Below are 18,082 nucleotides of genomic sequence, written 5' to 3'. Positions count from 1 at the left end.
TGTGTTCACAGATATCTCCCCCTAGCGGCAAACCAAATTTCCGAACGGTTCTGACGAAACGAAACCTTTTTACCGAGATCACGTGACTTTGGCAGTCAGGGGCCAGTTGTTTAAACTAAGACATTATGTTAAGACAGTGTCTTAAGATCTAGTATGAGCCACAGTTAGGCAAGTGGCATTCAGTCTTACTTTTCGCATCAAATTAGGCCAGTCTATGTTTTTATGTAACTGATTAAAAAAAATGTATGTCTAACTTATAAGACTAGTCTTAGCGGTTTATGCAACCGGCCCCTGATCTGATTGGTTTCGAAACAAAATGATTCAAAATGGTTTCGAAGCTTAATGAAGCGTACGTGTGTCGAAAGCGCCCATCACTCATATCAACACATTTATAGCGCACTTTATCGGGTAAAGTAGCACTATTATTAGAGAGATGTGATTTTATGCTTTGGACAGTAAAGAGCGACGATATGTTGGAGCTGAATTTCCCAAAATATCCAGCAGAAGGTGAACGCGTGTATGTATGTATGTATGTATGTATGTGTGTGTGTGTGATACTGTAAACCATGCATTTCATATTACATTTTCTATTTATAAACAAGAGTAGACCAAGTGATAGAGAACAGTGAAGGGTGGGATCAATATTTAATAAAGTGAGTACATTTCCATGTGTTTTAAGATAAAAATAAAACATTTATTTAATTGATTTGACTGGATGCTGTGCTATTTGTACACCATGATACATAACATTTCAGACATAGCGAGGTTCACGTGCAAAATAAAAAATAAAAACATTAGATTAATTTTAAAAAGTAAAAAAAAAAAAAAAAGTATAATAATAGTCAGAAGAAAAATATGCTAGTTGTATTTGTTGTATTGTATTTGATCATCGTTTTGGGGCGATATTTCCATACACGACCTCCTTTGATTTCTGCAAGGAAAAATATATAATAGTAACAGTTTAAAAACATTATATATATATATATATATTGCTTTAAATTATGCAGGCATTACAAGACCTAACATAACATAATTTATTTGACTGGGCATAGTTTTGAGATTTGAACACTTTAATTGATTGTATGTATATTGTTTAATGATCGCTGTCGTCTACTTGATGTATATAGGCCTATATTCTTATCTGGAGGACAGCATATATATTTCTAGTAGGCGTTCTTCCATGGTAATCAGTTGGCGGACCCATCATTTGCATAAGTTTGATGATCTCCTGTTGCATTGCCAACAGTCACTGTCCCATATCTGCAGGAGTCATCAGCCTATTCAAATGAATAATGTCCGATCACTTCGTCACTGATAATCAGCCGCTTGTAACTAGTATTCAGTGCTTTGCATCTATGAGAATCATATTCACAAATAAATCTCTAACACTTATTATGTGTAGTGAAAGGAATACTTGGCGATTTTGTGCAAAACAAAGTGAAATACTCTCCCGAGAGAGAAGCATATTTACATATATTTACATATTTACTGAATCATTCCCTAGCCTAGTGATGTTACGTTCTGTGCCGAGGCTTCTGAGCGTGTGTCGAGAAATCCAAGAAGCGTTCCGTAAAGCGTGTATCTTGTCTGGCCAAACTCAGTCTTTTAAGATTGAACATTAGTCTGGGGAGTCTGCTCTGTATTTTCTACTGCACAAGAGGTGTGATCAACGGGCATAGTTCAAATGACTATGTACGCAATTGGATAGTGCTTCAACCAATCAGACCAACGATCCATCGCTTCTCTATCCATCATTGCGTTAAACCCACCAATAGCGCACCAGGTGGATAAGCCGGTTTGTAATTTGTCCCCGCAAAATTGTAACAAGTAGGATAAAAATGTGTACAGGTCTCCAGCCTGAGCTGCAGCGCGAAATCAAATCGCCGCCAGATCGGGCTGGGTTTACCCAGTGCGTATCGAGGCTTGAATCCCTTTAGACCAATGACGTCCGAAGCCTCACTTCAGCCTGACTGGTTCAGGAAGCGGTTCGAATCTTGCCCTCTGCCCAGTTAAACACAGCCAATTTCCAGTTTGAGAATAATTATAACATTGCCCCTTCTGCCTATGACCAAATAATTGATTTACACACATTTGATAGCCCCATTCATTTCAAGCCAATATGTTTATTACACAGTTATGTTATACAATCATTATATACCACCAGAAAATACACATTATATTCATATAAATAGATTAGTCTATGTGGAAATGGATTTTTTTCTTCACCGTTATATCTAAGCCTTAGCTTAAAATACAGTGCATCACAGATCACATCAGGTCATCTGTAATATTTGCTTGTTTTACACTCTTTGACCACCAGGGGTCAAAGAGCAAGTGTATTTTGAGCAAATGAAGCCTCGTGAAATGAACCCTTTTGTGAACCATTTGACTGAAAAGCTTCATGAGGCTTCATTTCGCCACCACTACCCTATCCCCTATATAGTGCACTATGTGCCATTTTGTGATATAAACGTGTGAACAAGTGACCGCAGATTCAGCGTCTATTTATAATGTAGGGGGCCGTTTATGTAGGGACCTGAAGCCCTTCTGGTTCTAGAGAGCATTTGATTGGACAGAATATCTGGTGAGAAGATGAAGTGCAGAGTGATGTCATCAAAATCATGGGTGGAAGTGAGAGACTGGACGTTTTGAACGCTTATATCTTCCAAATATGAATTTTGTCATTGTTTTGACACAAGGTTATAGATAACCTTAAAGTGATAGTTCACCCAAAAATGAAAATTCTCTCATTTACTCACCTTCAAGTTGTTATAAACCTGTATGAGATTCTTTCTTCTGCTGCATACAAAAGAGGATATTTATATACCAGACAGTTTCTGGCTCCCATTGACTTTCATTATATGTAAGAAAAAAAAATACTATGGAAGTCAATGGCAGCCAGAACCTGTTTAGTTATCAACATTCTTCAGAATATCCTCTTTTGTATGCAGCAGAAAAAAGAAACTCATACAATCTGAAGGTGAGTAAATGACAGAATTTTCATATTTTGGGTGAACTAGCCTAGTTTATGCCTAATAACAGACTTAGAGAAAAGCTGAATACCCTTTGAAGATCCTTACATTATTTCTCATGATTTTGCTCAACGCCACATTGATTATAGGCTATTAACACCATCAAATCCCACAAGGATGACTTTATAGGTGTTTTTTAAAAATATTTCTTATTTTTTGGGTACTTTTCCCCTTTCAGGTAGCGAAATAATACCAACATCATGTAGAAGAACATTTAATTGTAATGGACATATTGCGCAGGTTTTTCAGAATTGACAAATCTGTGGCCGATTCACATCTGGTGTCACACAGACATCAGTTGAACCGTAACGTCAGGTAAAATGTCAACTCACCCTGTTGTATGGTTAGGTGTTTTATTTTTAATTTTTTCAAATACATTTGTCGTCGTTTTACTTCCATACCATTGTTCTCGCACACATGTTCTAGGCATATTTCCAAGTGGCAAAACCCCCCCAGCACAATTAAATAAAGATGAGCATCCTAGGCACCCTTTCAAGTCTCCCCGACCACGACAAACACAAAAGTCTACCGTTATAACCCACAATGGAGATAATCTTTCTTCCGGCAAACACAAAAGTCTACCGTTATAACCCACAATGGAGATAATCTTTCTTCCGGCAAACACAAAAGGTGGTGGTAGGCAGAATGTTAGACTGACAGTTAAAGTTCACTTTCATTTTAGATGCAATGAATAGTGACTGAGACTGACATACTGCCTAAAATAAACTCGTGTGGTTTTGTAAAAGTACGGTGAGTAAATTGAGACTTTTTTGGGGATGAACTAATCTTTGAATATAATAATATTTTGAGGAAAAATACTTTTCTGCGTGCTAATAAATTTAGATTTGTGCTAATTAATTTAGGCCTGCAAAATAGAAATACTGTATGCTATTATTTACGGTGCATATAACATGTATAACAAATAGCATAAAAACATGTTTTTTTCGAGTCGTTCCCTACTGAAGGTAATAATTATCAAGGTTGACCATCCACATCTGTTCACTGACTGTCTGATCAATACCACAGACACAAATGCAATCAGACTAACTGCAACACAGTTATGAATGATCTTACCTTTTTTCGTGTTTTTGGTTTACTCAATGCTGAATCAGTTCTGTTTTTCTCCTGTATCTGGACTGCATTAACAATAACATAACGCATACATGTTAAAACGACAAAGTTTTCAACCTTATATTGAAATTGGTGCCTTATAAAAGATAAATAATTTAACATATGCATTAATTGTTTGATATCCTGACCTAATTTTTTACGTTTCCTGCAGATGCAGAAGATCCCAATGACTGCACCTACAATCAGCAGAGATCCAGCGGCAACAGCAGAGATCAACACTATCAGAGAGTGTGAAGGAAACTGTGTGTCCAGCTCTGTGAATATAAAGAAAGAAGTGACTGCATCCGTCTGATCTACAACAGAAGACAGAGATCAGGTCAGTAAATAATCATCAGCCGTCCTGCCGTACCTGCACATGTGTGACAGAGTTGAGTGATGTCCAGATGTTGAGTCTGGTTGCTGATGGGATTGTTGAGCACACAGCTGTAGGTGTTTTTATCCTGATATTCCACCTCCAGAGGTAGAGAGAGACTGATGCTGAGATCAGACACACTGATGCTGGACAATAAACTGTTTCCTTTGTACCAGGAGAGAGTCACATGACCCACATTCAACACTGAACACACCAATGAACAATTCTGGTGTGATGATGATGATGATGATGAAGAACATTGTGAAGAGTCTCTGCTGATGACAGGAACAGGCAGTCGAGCTGAAAAACATGAGAGAATTGATAAATCTCATTTCCGGCTCAATGTTTTGAGTGAGTGATTAGGGCAGTGGTATTCAAATGGTGGACCTCCATGCACTCAAAAAAATATTTTATGATGCTGTTCACTTTATTTAAGCAAATCATCTTGATTTAACACAATTATATCAGGTTTCTGATTCAAATGTAGTTGATTCACGTTAAACTGACTTAAAACCGTTACTATTTGACATAACTTGATGTTTTCATTTTGAAATAACATGTTTAAATCAAGTAACCCAATCAAACAAGACTTTCACTTCCCATCATGCTTTGCAAAGGGGCTGAATTCGGAGAGTAAATGTTTATATACAGTGCTATTTGATGCATTTTTAACAAGATGAGAAAATGGAGAGACTTTTTAATGCTTAATGTTTTATGTTGGTATTTAAAAGTTTTTGTTACGTTAGTGTTTTTGGAGGTTACCATTGTGCATGGTGAAGTGTAGAGCATGTGCTTGGGGTGAGGACCTGCTAATAACAATTAAAATTGTTTTAACCCTCAGAGCCCGACGGCATCGCCCACGATGTCACACGGCACCTCCGATAAATATCTATATTATTTCATGAAACTTTTATCGATTTTCTTACCGTTTTTTCCAGCAGAAAGCTAACGAGCTAGCCATCACGGGGGTGTCTTTGGTGTCTTTGTAGCCTTTACAGAAGATTTTCTATCCAGCCTGGAACATGTGCATCTTTTTGGAGTTGTTCAGCAATAAATCAAAACGCTTACATCCAAGATATATCCACTTGATGTCCATAATTTATACATTTTCCGTCATTTTTGCCGCTAGCGCGATGCTAGCTGCCATTTTCAATGAGGGTTTGACCAATGACAGGCTGATCCATCATCCACGTTGGTGTGCGTCATTACGCATGAACCACAGCTCTTTTATTGTGAAGAGAGAGAGACGCACGGCTAGTGTTGAGGATAGAGAGAGAGAGACGCGCTGCAGTTTTTAGTAGTTTTGTGGAGAAAGTTTGAGGAAAAAGTTTGAGGAGAAAGTTTGAGGAGAAGTTCCTGATAGGAACTGTTTTGAGGCTTGGCACCAGTAAATATCCAAAATCCAAAGAGGCCAAAAGCGCCTGGACTTTTTTTGGAAAAATGTAAATAGTTTTGCTTCTGTATAAGTTATCATGTTTATTCCTGAGTTCCAGGACTCCAAAGACTTGAACAAACTGTTTTCCAGAGGAAATATGCTTAGCTTTTATTTATTTGTGTGTGTTTTCAATAAATATTTGAGTGATTCAATTTCCGTTTTATGTTTTCATTTGTCTTTATGGTCCCATAACTTATTTTACATTCAGGTGACATCAATGCAACACAAATATACTGACAGAGCAACTTGTCTTGAAAAAAAAGAGGTGTGTCAATTGTCTGTGCACAACAGGGTTGATGTTTTACAAGCTTTTTTAGTAAATAACACCAGGCGGAAAATTAATTGTAAAAATACCCTTAGGTCTTAAAGGGTTAATAATAAAAAACAACTACTTTGGGTATGCCATGGATGTAACAAAACCATCTTCTGGCTAGCCAATAAGACCTTGTAAAAGGTTTTGTAAATGTTGTTAAAATAGTATTTCACTAAATAAAAATAATCAATTAAACTGGATTACTTGTTTTGGTTTGTTTTTTATATTCATTTTAGAATAATTACATTGAATAGTTTTGGACAAAATTAAGAATGTTAACCTGATTTAACTAAATGGTATTGAATTAACCTTACGTGAAAAACTTAAGTTTACTGAAATAAACAATTTTAATTAAATTCAACATAACCCAATTACGTTGAACCTGTTGACATAAAAAAAAATTAAGTAAAACCCACGTATCATTTTTTTGAGTGTGGTTCCACCCGGACCGCTGGACATAATTGCACCATTTTACCATTTCTACAGTTTAAAGTGAGCAGCGCATCAAAACAACAGAGCGGTTCCCTTTCAAATGGTTCTCTCTATGCTGCTCTGATTATAGCACTATGGGAACACTTTGTGTGTGAAGAGTGTGTGCAACACACCAATGAAATTGGCCTTGAACTGCTCGCCAGAGTCTATGAATAGATGTGCATCAGGTGCGCCTTTCAGGTTTCTTTGTCTTGTGTGTGTCAGGACTTAGTTTCCAGCTTGCAGTGTGCGGAAATGTCTTTGTGTCTACAGTGAAAAGAAAAAAAGGTCACTCAAGGTAAACGGTGTGTGCGTCTGTGTTGACAGCCCATGCCTGAATACGTCACACACCAGTTTTGCTTTCTTTGTTTGGGGAAAGAGTTTGCTGCCCGTTTGAGCATGATGTGTGCGAGCACTGTGAAACATCCACAGTTAAAGGGGATGTCTAATGTTATTTCATGCATTCTGACTTATTTACACAGTTAAAGAGTTGGATTTTCATGCTAAACATGGCCAAAGTAAAAAAAAAAAACAAGTTGGGCGTATGACATCTTAATGTTAAGAGTATTTCTGTGCCAAATACACTCCCTCAGGGTTCGTACAAGTTTCGGAAAGTTTTTTTTTCCTGAGTTTGGCCTTGTATGACGTCATAAAGGGCGGAATTCCTCGTATGGGCACTTCTCCGGGATGAGCGCGTGCGAACATCAACCAGAGCTAGAGCAAGAGCACGCCCATCAACGAGCTTCGTTCGGGTTACGGAAGACAGCACTCGTGACTCTTTAGCTCCGCCCCACGGCACTCCTCCAAGAGTAAAGGTGCAGATACACTTCTGTGGCGCCGCACTCCACTTTATTCCTATGAGTGATGTCAAGCGACTTTAAACGCGCCCGCAAAGCGTTCCGGGAAGGCGTGAACAAATGCCGCGCATCAAAAAAGCCGGCCGAAGCTCAACTTTATGCAAATGAATCCGTTGAACGCGACGCGACTATCCAATAGAAGTAGAGCACACGGAGACGGAGGGAAGTCTCTCGCCGGTCCTTTGTTTTTCATTCCTCGCTGGCTCAAACGCAAGCCCATAGCGGTAAACTTGAGGAACGCCCATCAACATACACATAAGGGGAAGCGTCACAACACCACGCTTCAGTCGTACCGCGAAAGTGGATCTGTATCGTTAGAATGTTTTTGGAAAGAATCGGAGCAGCATATATAAAACTAAAGACTCTTTGGAGATATGAAGGATGCAGTACTACTCTATAGGTACTCAAGATTAATACGATTGTGGGGCTTGCGCATCGATCTGGCCGAGGAGCGAGAGACGGTCCGTCCACATCGCTCGCTCTCTCTCCAGATCAGGATGTCCCTTTGCTTGACTCCGAAGCGTGCCCCGGCACCTCTTGGGCTTGGGCGGAGGACACTGAATCTCTTGTTTCTGTTGGTATAGATTGTAAGTTCGCCACCTCCGAGCATTCCACCCGCAATGATAATGCACAAGAGGAACTACTTGAGGTGGTAACTTGTGCAGAGGCCAGACAACAGTTAAACTGGCCACAGGAACAAACAAAACAATCTAAACTGGAGGACAGATTTCTGTACGGTGGCCAGGAGGAGCCTCAACATCGGTCCCACCCCTTATTTGAGGACCTACATAGCGAGTTAACTCGCTCATGGGGGAAACCTTACACATTGCGTGTTTTTGTCCCTTCGATGTTGACATATTTGCGTTCTCAAGGTTCCATGTTACAAGCATACCAGGCTGACCTGCTCAAGGATTTGAATGCGGGTGCTTCAATCGACGAAGAGTCATTCTCTGAGCCACAAATTTGTCTCTCTGTGCGACTAAAGAGACGGCTCCTGCCATTGGTTGTTTAATGGGTGCTGGTTGCCACTGAGAGGCATCTGTGGTTGACCCTAATGGGCATCAAAGACAGAGACAGGATGTTTTTCTGCTCAATACCCCTTTTTCACCTTCCGGGCTGTTTGGCGACTCGGTTAACTCAGTTGTCTACAGATTCCGGGAGGCGACGAGACACAAGGAAACGTTCGTCCAGTTTCTTCCTTGCTGTACTCAAGGGGAAGGGCTGTTGACCACCCAGCCCAAACCCAGTCCTGCTCAGGCACAGAAGCAGAGTGTGGAGAGCGGTGCTCCCCCTCGCCAAGACTGCTCTCAGCAGCCTCATAAGAGACATGATGCACAATGTTTAACAGAAGATTTAATGTAAAGGCCTTAATAAAATTGTAAGCTCCACATTTCTTCTTTTGAGTCCCCCAAATATCCCACGGACATAACCTTGAATTTTGCCTTAAAAAAAAAAATTATAAGGACATATTTTTTTATATTCAGTGTTTTTTAGAATCAGTGCCACAAATGCTGTTGATTGAATTTAATTCGTACTGGATATATCTATAATAAAACAAGAATATGTGAATGCTTGAACAAACAATCTCACAATGATCGCAAATTAACTCACCATAGACAGAAACTCTGAATGTTTTTGATGATTTTTTCGCTCCACTTATCTGTAGTTGATAAACTCCAGCATGTTCAGTTGTGATGTTTGTGATGGTCAGAGATCCAGTTTGATCGTCCAGCTTCAGTCTGTCTCTGAATCCCCCATCAGGAACATCAGATGTGGAGAAGATTCGGTTCTTTTTTCTTATTCTAGCTATGTGAGACTTTTCAGCTCCAAAAATCCACTGTACGTCTTCATCTTCACGTATTTCAGTAACATCAGAGTATAAAGTGACAGAATCTCCCTCCATCACTGACACTGACTCACCAAACACACCTGATGAACACACAGGTTTTTACACAGATTACGGCCTCTGATGGTTTATAAAGCCAGAAATCAGCTGAAGAAAATATCATTTGATCATTTCAGTAAAGTTGAGAACATCCAACAGCAGCAGAAACACAGAACACAATGAATGGACAGACAAACACTTAGCCCTGGTTGAACCGCTTAACATTTGCACCAATAAGGATTAAATTAAATGTATATCTTATAGCTGTATATCACTGCAATATGGACATTCCTTTGACACAGATAATGAAAAATAAATGTGTAAAATGTCAACTGTCTTTACACACTTCTACTGTAAACTGCTAACCACTAATGTTACGGAGAGACTGTCAGAATCACACAGAGAAAACACTGAAGCAGCGCTTATGTGATTGCCTGGAAATATAATTAAAGTAGCAATTAATGAGTAATATGGCAGCATAATTTATGAAAAAATAAGGGATAATAGCTTACTTTTCTTCAAGATGAAGAATTATTGTTATTATTATTATTACTTTTACAAATGTCAATTTTAAACAAGCTAATGACCCAATGAGCAATACACTGGATTTTCACGCTAAATATTCCAGCTGATTTAATACACTAAAAACTCAAAGCAGTTTCCAAAAGTCCAGTTTGATCGTCCAGCTTCAGTCTATCTCTGAATCTCCCATCAGGAACATCATCATATGTGGAGAAGATTCTTTTTCTTCATTTTAGCTATTTGAGACATTTCAGCTCCATATTTCCACAGTATGTCTTTGTCTTCACGTATTTTAGTAACAGAGTATAAAGTGACAGAATCTCCCTCCATCACTGACACTAAATCACCAAACACTCCTAATGAACAATTTTACACTGATTAATATTTCCGATGGTTTAAAAAGCCTGAACCACAAAAGCAACTGAAAGGTGAGATATTCGGAACATGATAGGCTATTAATGGAGTTTTAAACTTATCTGCTATCTGGATCACAATAAATGTATGAAGCTACAAAGTCAGTTCCGACATGAAATATTGCATTCACCTGCATATTTTCAACATGTTGACATTCTTCGATACGGGACATTTAGATCAGTAGATTTTTTTTTAGTAAAAAAAAATTGCTTTTGTTGTTGTTCAGGGTTACTACTGAAGTATTTGTACGATAATCTTTAGAGAGGATTTGCATTTGTAAATCTTTGAAATTAAGATAATTAAAACCCACAAAGGATTATGGGTAATGTAGTCTTTGATGGAATGGCAGTACGGGGTGGAGTGCCCACTGGTGGTAATCACAGGGCACTCTCACTGGTTATCGTAACAGATTGCTTCCGCTCTACCTTCAACTTTTTCTGAGCAGTTTTCTTGAGGCTTCCAATCACCTCATGTCTGATCGCTTCTCAGGACGGCCACTGACTATTAATCAGAAATTGACAGCTCAAATTTATGCGTGAGTCTTTAGTCAAAGCACATTATACACTGTCAAGAAAAACCTGCAAATATAACCCAGACAGCAACATAGTGTTGGCCCAGATCCGGCCCACATCTGGTATGTGTGGAATCCACATGTACCAGATCTGGGCCGACACTATGTTGCTGTCTCGGAAGGGAATTTTCAAATTGTGATTCCAAGGCCACATCTGTCCAGGGTGTTTCCTGCCTCTGGCCCGAGTAGGGTGGCCATACGTCCAGATTTTGGCTGGACAGTCCGGATTTTAAGCTCCCTGTCCGGTGTCCGACACAGCCTCAAGCCGGACACTCGTTTGTCCTCCTTTTCGGAGTGCCGAATCTTTATTGGGACGCAGCAGCATAAAGTCTAATGTCGTAAGATCTCCGGTCAAACAAATGATTGGCTGAAAGCCGTGTCAAATAAATATCTGATATATCATTGGTTAAAAACTTAAACAAGCATCCACGATGTGCTTGCTTCATTTCACAACGTTAAGATAGGATGTCATACGCTCAGACCTCATTTAATCCGGAATGGACAAAAGAGCAGGAATTTATATGAAAAAGCACACTGTGTGTCGCTGTGAAGTGGACGTTAGTCAAGGGAAAACTGCCATTGACAGACATGCCAGCACGGAAAAACATAAGCCGCAGGTAGGCTACGTCTTAGGTCACTTTTTCGAGAAGCAACATCACCTCAGGATGACAAAATCTCCGCTGCAGAGCTTTGTAAAGTCTATCATAATCATGCAGCCAAGCATCACCAGTCATACAGAAATACAAAACCAAATAATCAGAAAACATTACATTTCTGGACTTCTGTAAATAACAGAAATACATAAATAAACAAATAATGAATGTGAAAAATAAATACACATTTCAGATAACAAAGAGCTGCTGCAGAGGGTGAACTTCTTTGAAAGAATTGAAATGTGTATTTATTTATTTTTCGGATCCATTATTTGTTTATTTATGTATTTGTTATTCCCAGAAGTCCAGAAATGTTATGTTTTCAGGCACTGTGCACTTTGCAAGACAGGTTCATCTCAGTGGTAAGTTTTTGAAACAGACATCACAATGTCTTGAATAAATACAAATACTGTGAACAAACACTTTTTTGCCTCTTCTGTTATAGGTCAACATCAAGATATATTGTAGATCAAATTGTCTGGCAATGAATAGAGTAGGCTATTGCAGAATCACTGTATCACGATACCATCAATATGATGGACAAAATTGTATTGTAGTTGCGAGTACACCAGAGTCCTATGCAATTATTCTCGCCTCACTAAATTCCGCAAAGTGTCCTCCTATTTGGTGTTATGAAAATGGCCACACTAGGCCCGAGACGCATCATTATATATAATATAATATAATATATTGATGTGTATATGTACATCAATCAATGACACGTTCAGTGACAGTGAGCTGCATTACACACAAGATTAAAATGGTGGCTACAAAGAAATCTCTAGCGCTCATTTTGGTCATGGCTTGTCCAAAATCTCTCTCTCTTGACTCTCTCTCTCTCTCTCTCTCCAAAAAAAAAAAAGAGTACAAAACTGTACCTTTTAATGAACAAGTGGCCGTCAATGGGGTGGTACCCTTAAGGGTACATCTAAATAGATGAAAACAATGGTAAGGACCAATTGTGTACCTTTAAAGGTACAGATATATGTTTTGTTCCCCAAGGAACAAAATTGTACCTCCACTGTACCTTTTTTTTCTGAGAGTGTTGAAAAACGAAGACAATTTGACAGCCGCCGTAGGAGAAATCACACTGCAGGACTGTGAGTCAAATCTTTTGACACTTCCAGAATTTCCTCTGAGGTAAAATTTGATCGTAACGGTTATTAATCGGCTGTTAGTGAGCATGTCAAACTAACAATCAAATACTTCAGATTTTAGCCTAGGATCAGAGGAAACTTATAGGATTTGCTAAAAAAACATTAACTGTACTCAGTCTAGAATCAAGGAATCTATGATTTTAATTCTTAATCCTTCTGAATATGCAAAAAAAAAAAAAAAAAAAAAAACTTTTGATTTCAATCAAAAACCTATGAATCAACCTCTTATTTTTGCAAGATATGTGCCAAGTTTGCCATGTCATGCACCAGGCCTGACCTGAGATTTAAAAGTGGCGTAATGGAGGATTCTCTCGCTCTCTCTCTCTCTCTCTCTCTCTCTCTCCTCTGGATGAAGCTACGTTAATTTTAGCAATTGTCATTATATTCCATGACTTTTAACATCTGAAGAATTGTATTAAGCCAAAAAAATAATTATATATATACATACATATATATTTATAACTTACCAGTCAGACGCCACCAGCACAAGCAGAAAAACATGCAAATCATTTCCTTCAATTGTACAGTGAAAAGTCTGAAAAAAAAGTTAATTTCTCACATTGTGACTCGAGCAGCTCATCTTCTGAGTCAAACTGAAACATGCTGTGGTTGGGTTCTTTACAGAGATGAAGAGTGGGTAAACTGTGCACGTGTGTTTATTTTCTAGGTGAAGGGTCTTCTTCCTGTCCTGGTTTTAATGAATCTCATGGTTAATGGAAACAACAACAGATTTACAGTCAAATTAAAAATACTGAATCCATCAAAAACAGTCAGATCGATGTCAGAGGTTAAACTAGACTCTTATCTATCATGCATCTTTGATAACATACACAAATTGACAGCTAAACAAATATAAATAATATACATTTTAAAAATATATAATTTTTTTTTTTACATGGACCCTAATAATCTTATTGTAATTGGACTAGTAGCACAGTTGGAATAAAAAGTTTCATTCGGATTGTAAGAAGTGATTTAAACAGTTTCTAATCAGATTGATGGTACATCAGAACGAAAACCGAAACTGGAAAGTGCTGTGCATGTGCAATGATTCAGAGATGGCTTAATGACGGATGACATGATTAACAAGCTGTTGTTGTTGAATTAAGTGTAATTAATAACTGTTGTGTCATGCTAAAATTATCCTACCATTCATCATCTGTATCAGTCCTTGCTTCATACCCTCATCCACAGGTGCTCTGTTTTGGCCGTGGGAATAAGGGGTGGTTTAACTGCTTGATGAAAGTGTCATGTGCTCGTGTGATGAGACGTCATGCTCAGATAGAATCGCCTCAAACTCGTGCATCTTCGGATGCGGAGCTGTGCGGAAAGTTACAAAAAATGCCCTGCACACCGCAACGTGAAATGAGGTCTCGCGCTCTTAAAGCGCACTACCGCCCACTGCGCAATGGAGTCGTTTTTGCCATGTGCACCTTCGCGCTGGTGTGGATGCGTCAAGTATAAACCAAGCTTTAGCCTAACGGGCTTGGGCCAAGTAATGAAGTGAAAATAAAAATTAAATAAAAAGTGTCGACTGCGCCATTAAATTTAGATCTGCTCATGTTGCATCATACTTTTTACGCGGCGTTGCGCACTATAACTGTGTAATATCATTGCTCCGCCATGGTATGGCAACATAGTTCCTTGATCATTACGCAGGAATGAGAGTATAGTTCCTAGCCATATCGGCCTAGAAAATCACAACTTTTCATTTTCCGTTGGTCCTGTAACTATACACATCGCAACATGTAAATAGGAAAATGTTGGCGTTATTTTGTCACTTATTGAGCAGTAGGCTAGCTGGAGCCGTTTACCTCCAGTCTTTGTGCTAAGCTAGGCTACTCTAAAAAAAAAAAGGTTCTATATGGCACCAAAAATGGTTCTTGGCGCGTAATCATAGGGGAACCTTTTTTAGTGCTATATAGCACCAATTTTGGTGCTTCAGTGGTTCTTCAGCGGTTCTTCAGAGGTTCTTCAGCGGTTCTTTGACTAAGGTGTTATATAGCACCTCTGAAGAACTGCTGAAGAACCACTGAAGCACCAAAATTGGTGCTATATAGCACTAAAAAAGGTTCCCCTATGATTACGAGCAATGAACCATTTTTGGTGCCATATAGAACCTTTTTTTTTTTAGAGTGTAGCGGTCATAACTCTAGGCTAGAGTTATGGCACGCACGGAGATGAGAATGGTATGTATGGACTTATCTAACTCTGGGGGATACGGAGAATAAGCTAAAGTCCCAAAAAGTCGGTGTGTTCCTTTAAGATTAGTAATCACTAACTATGTTTCCATCACCCTGCTTTTATAATGCACATTTTGAAGTATTGCATCAGAAATGAGTGATGGAAACACCAAAGTTAAAAAAAAAAATCCCTTAATTCGCAAGTTTTTATGCTCGCTTGAGGTGGGGGTTTTTTTGTTGAGAAAAAGAGTTAATGCGAATAATGGGAGATGGAAACGCATTTGCTGAATAAATTCTGATGTAGCAAACATTAAACCCACGTGACTGATTGGCTGATCCTCATGATGGGAATTCCAGCTCTTTTTAGAGAACTGAACCGGATCATTTTGCTCAGCTCAGTAATAAGAGTGAATGTTTGCGTGTGTTACTCATCTTGTTTTCTGGCCCAATATTAAGGATAATCTTTTTGCCACATTGCTTGACCACACGCACTCCATGCAGTACATACACATCAAAATAACATTACTTGACTTATGGCTGAGCAGTGTAGCGAAAGGATAATCATATTACTCTGTCCTGTATTAAAGCAGCACTACGTAGTTTTTGCTCTCGGGGTCCCCCTACAGTTGGGAAACAGTATTGTCCTCTACTACTGTCGTAAACTCTGTCATCCTACATCAGGGGATGCATCGCACGTGCATTTGTTGACATGACAACCATGATAGCCCTGAACACTGCAGGAGTTCACATGCAGGTGTTCTGCTTGTGTCGCGTGTGAAATGTCTTCATCCCAGGTACAGTGGCATATGTTTCAGCATGTCATATGAATATAATTTCATGGGTTTTATTTTTTTCAAACGCCAAATGATCGCGATGCTCACGTTTACAAGCCAGCGTCATTATAGTAGCCTAGTCTATTGGTTACCGTTTTACAGAATCTATACGATACTTCAATTCAAAGTTTGAGTGGTAGGTAATAACCATCGTCAATATTATAATATCAAGCTACCATAGATCCTCGTCCTGCCTTTAATCCTATCACTTTCTCGTTTCCTCTTTTTGCTTTCCTCCGACAAAACCTTTGCTTTCTTATTTCTCTGTGCTGCTTCGGCCATGACTATAACATCCGGCAAACAAACAATAGTTGGGCTCGCACGTCCAAATTTAAGGAAGTGGGGGTGGTGGTGGAAGTGACCTATATGCCGTAAAGCAGTCGAATTTTGTAGTTCTTTTTGTCCTCGGGTTACTCCCCGAAACCCGAAGTTTAAAAGTGCGATTAGAAACGATACAGACCCCGTCAGGCTATGGCAGACGTGTCATTCAACCTATTGTAAGTCGATGTATCATCACAAGAGTCTTGAAAATATATTATGAAGGTTGAAAAGTTACCTGGTGCTGCTTTAATTTACAAAAACGCCTCTCAGACGGGAACCGATTCTCGCCACTCAAATAAAGGAGCCGGCTCATAGTGCAGACTCTTTCGCAAATGACACATCAATACTGTTTCTGCTGATTTATTTACTGTTGGTTACTAGGTTACCAAAACCACCATTGTCTGCTCGAACAACTATGGAAACACCTAATTCGCATTAGTTTTTTTCTTTTTTTGCGAATTTTGAAAAGATTCGCTTTATGTTTGGATAGAAACCTAGCTGCAAGAGTTTCGTTCAGTGTGTGAGCTAAACTCTGAATTTTGACTGAATTGTGCATTCTCGTGAAAACTCTCATCATAAACGGATAAACATAAACAGATTTGGTGATTGTGCTCTTGAGAGCATCACAACTAATACAAATATAAATAGTTTTTTCTATTTACAACATATTTATGCTGCGATTAGCAATAGCCAATCACAAACATATCTGATGATTTCTTGAACTCAATGGCCAATCAGACGTGTTTAAATCCCCTCACCACTCAAAATGCCGGAGTTTTGTCCAGTGCTGAGATCTGCACACTCAAATCCACTCGTTATAATTTAACTCATAACAAAAAAGTTTAGACATTATGTAGGCTAAATAAGATATTCATGTCGTTTAGCAGAACTTTGTCAAGAAAAATGTCTTTAGCCTTACCCTAGTTGGTTCACCCTCCGCCTATGTCAGTGGCAATTCACCTGATTCATCATGTTGAATCGGCGCCGGTGAGAGAGATCGCTCTGACTGGCTGATCAGCTTAGTGATTGATTCAGTGCACAAGAATGAATGCAAAACTGATGAAAGTGAGTGAATAAGTCAAGATGGCACAGACAGAAGGCTTTTCTAAAATTGACATAATCTTACCTGAGCATTCCACTGTTCAAATATTTTAATAATAACATGAGCCTATTGGAATGAAGAAAGTGATCAGCAAATTCAAAAATGACAAGTGCGCGCTGCTTTGTTTAAGGTATGTATATCTGCAGTCCTAGATTCGGTTTCCCTTTCTTCTTGTTGACATTCACCTTTAGTCCTTTTGTGTGTTCAAGAGCAGCTTTTTGGCCAAGATGCAGCCGACGAGAGGCGGCAACACAGTCAGTTAGTTCTTTGACGCCGGCTTGGTGTGTCTAGGACTTTAAACAACAGTATTCATAAATAAGTTGAAAAATAAACAAATGCACAGAATGACTAAATAACAACATACACTATATTGCCAAAAGTTTTGGGACGCCTGCCTTTACATGCACATGAACTTTAACGACATCCCATTCTTAATCCGTAGTGTTTAATATGGAGTTGGCCCACCCTTTGCAGCTATTACAGCTTCAACTCTTCTGGGAAGGCTTTCCAAAAGGTTTAGGGGTGTGTTTATGGTCATTTTTGACCATTCTTCTAGAAGCACATTTGTGAGGTCAGGCACTGATGTTGGACGAGAAGGCCTGGCTCTCAGTCTCAACTCTAATTCATCCCAAAGCTGTTCTAGGCCAGTCAAGTTCCTCCACACCAAACTCGCTCATCCATGTCTTTATGGACCTTGCTCTGTGCACTTGTGCGCAGTCATGTTGGAACAGGAAGGGGCCATCCCTAAACTGTTCCCACAAAGTTGGGAGCATGAAATTGTCCAAAATGTCTTGGTATGCTGAAGCATTAAAGGATTAGTTCACTTTCAAATAAACTTTTGCTTATAATT

The 18,082-nt window shown here is 39.0% G+C and overlaps 1 protein-coding gene across 4 annotated transcripts; it reads right to left on the bottom strand.

Annotated features, from left to right (window-relative positions):
* Positions 1–627: 627 nt before the first annotated feature.
* Positions 628–13,476, bottom strand: LOC307120335 (natural killer cell receptor 2B4-like). Of its 4 annotated transcripts, XM_079807331.1 has the most exons (9): positions 13,261–13,395; positions 13,071–13,148; positions 12,664–12,771; positions 12,515–12,564; positions 9,203–9,520; positions 4,513–4,815; positions 4,292–4,417; positions 4,107–4,168; positions 628–931 (listed from the first exon to the last, which is right to left on the bottom strand). In XM_079807331.1, exons 5-9 carry the CDS (start codon positions 9,492–9,494, stop codon positions 887–889), a joined length of 828 nt encoding a protein of 275 aa, XP_079663457.1. In that variant the 5' UTR covers positions 9,495–9,520; positions 12,515–12,564; positions 12,664–12,771; positions 13,071–13,148; positions 13,261–13,395; the 3' UTR covers positions 628–886. The 4 variants fall into 4 exon arrangements, with proteins under 4 accessions (XP_079663457.1, XP_079663454.1, XP_079663456.1 ...); XM_079807330.1 differs by lacking the exon at positions 13,071–13,148 and having other exon boundaries at positions 629–931; positions 13,261–13,388; XM_079807328.1 differs by lacking the exons at positions 12,515–12,564; positions 12,664–12,771; positions 13,071–13,148 and having other exon boundaries at positions 13,261–13,404.
* Between the last annotated feature and the right edge of the window lie 4,606 nt (positions 13,477–18,082).

The sequence above is a fragment of the Gobio gobio genome (assembly GCF_949357685.1).
Source record: "Gobio gobio genome assembly, chromosome: 24".
NCBI lineage: Eukaryota > Metazoa > Chordata > Actinopteri > Cypriniformes > Gobionidae > Gobio > Gobio gobio.
The sequence above is the reverse complement of the archived record's forward strand: the minus strand, read 5'-3'. Positions and strand labels throughout refer to the sequence as shown.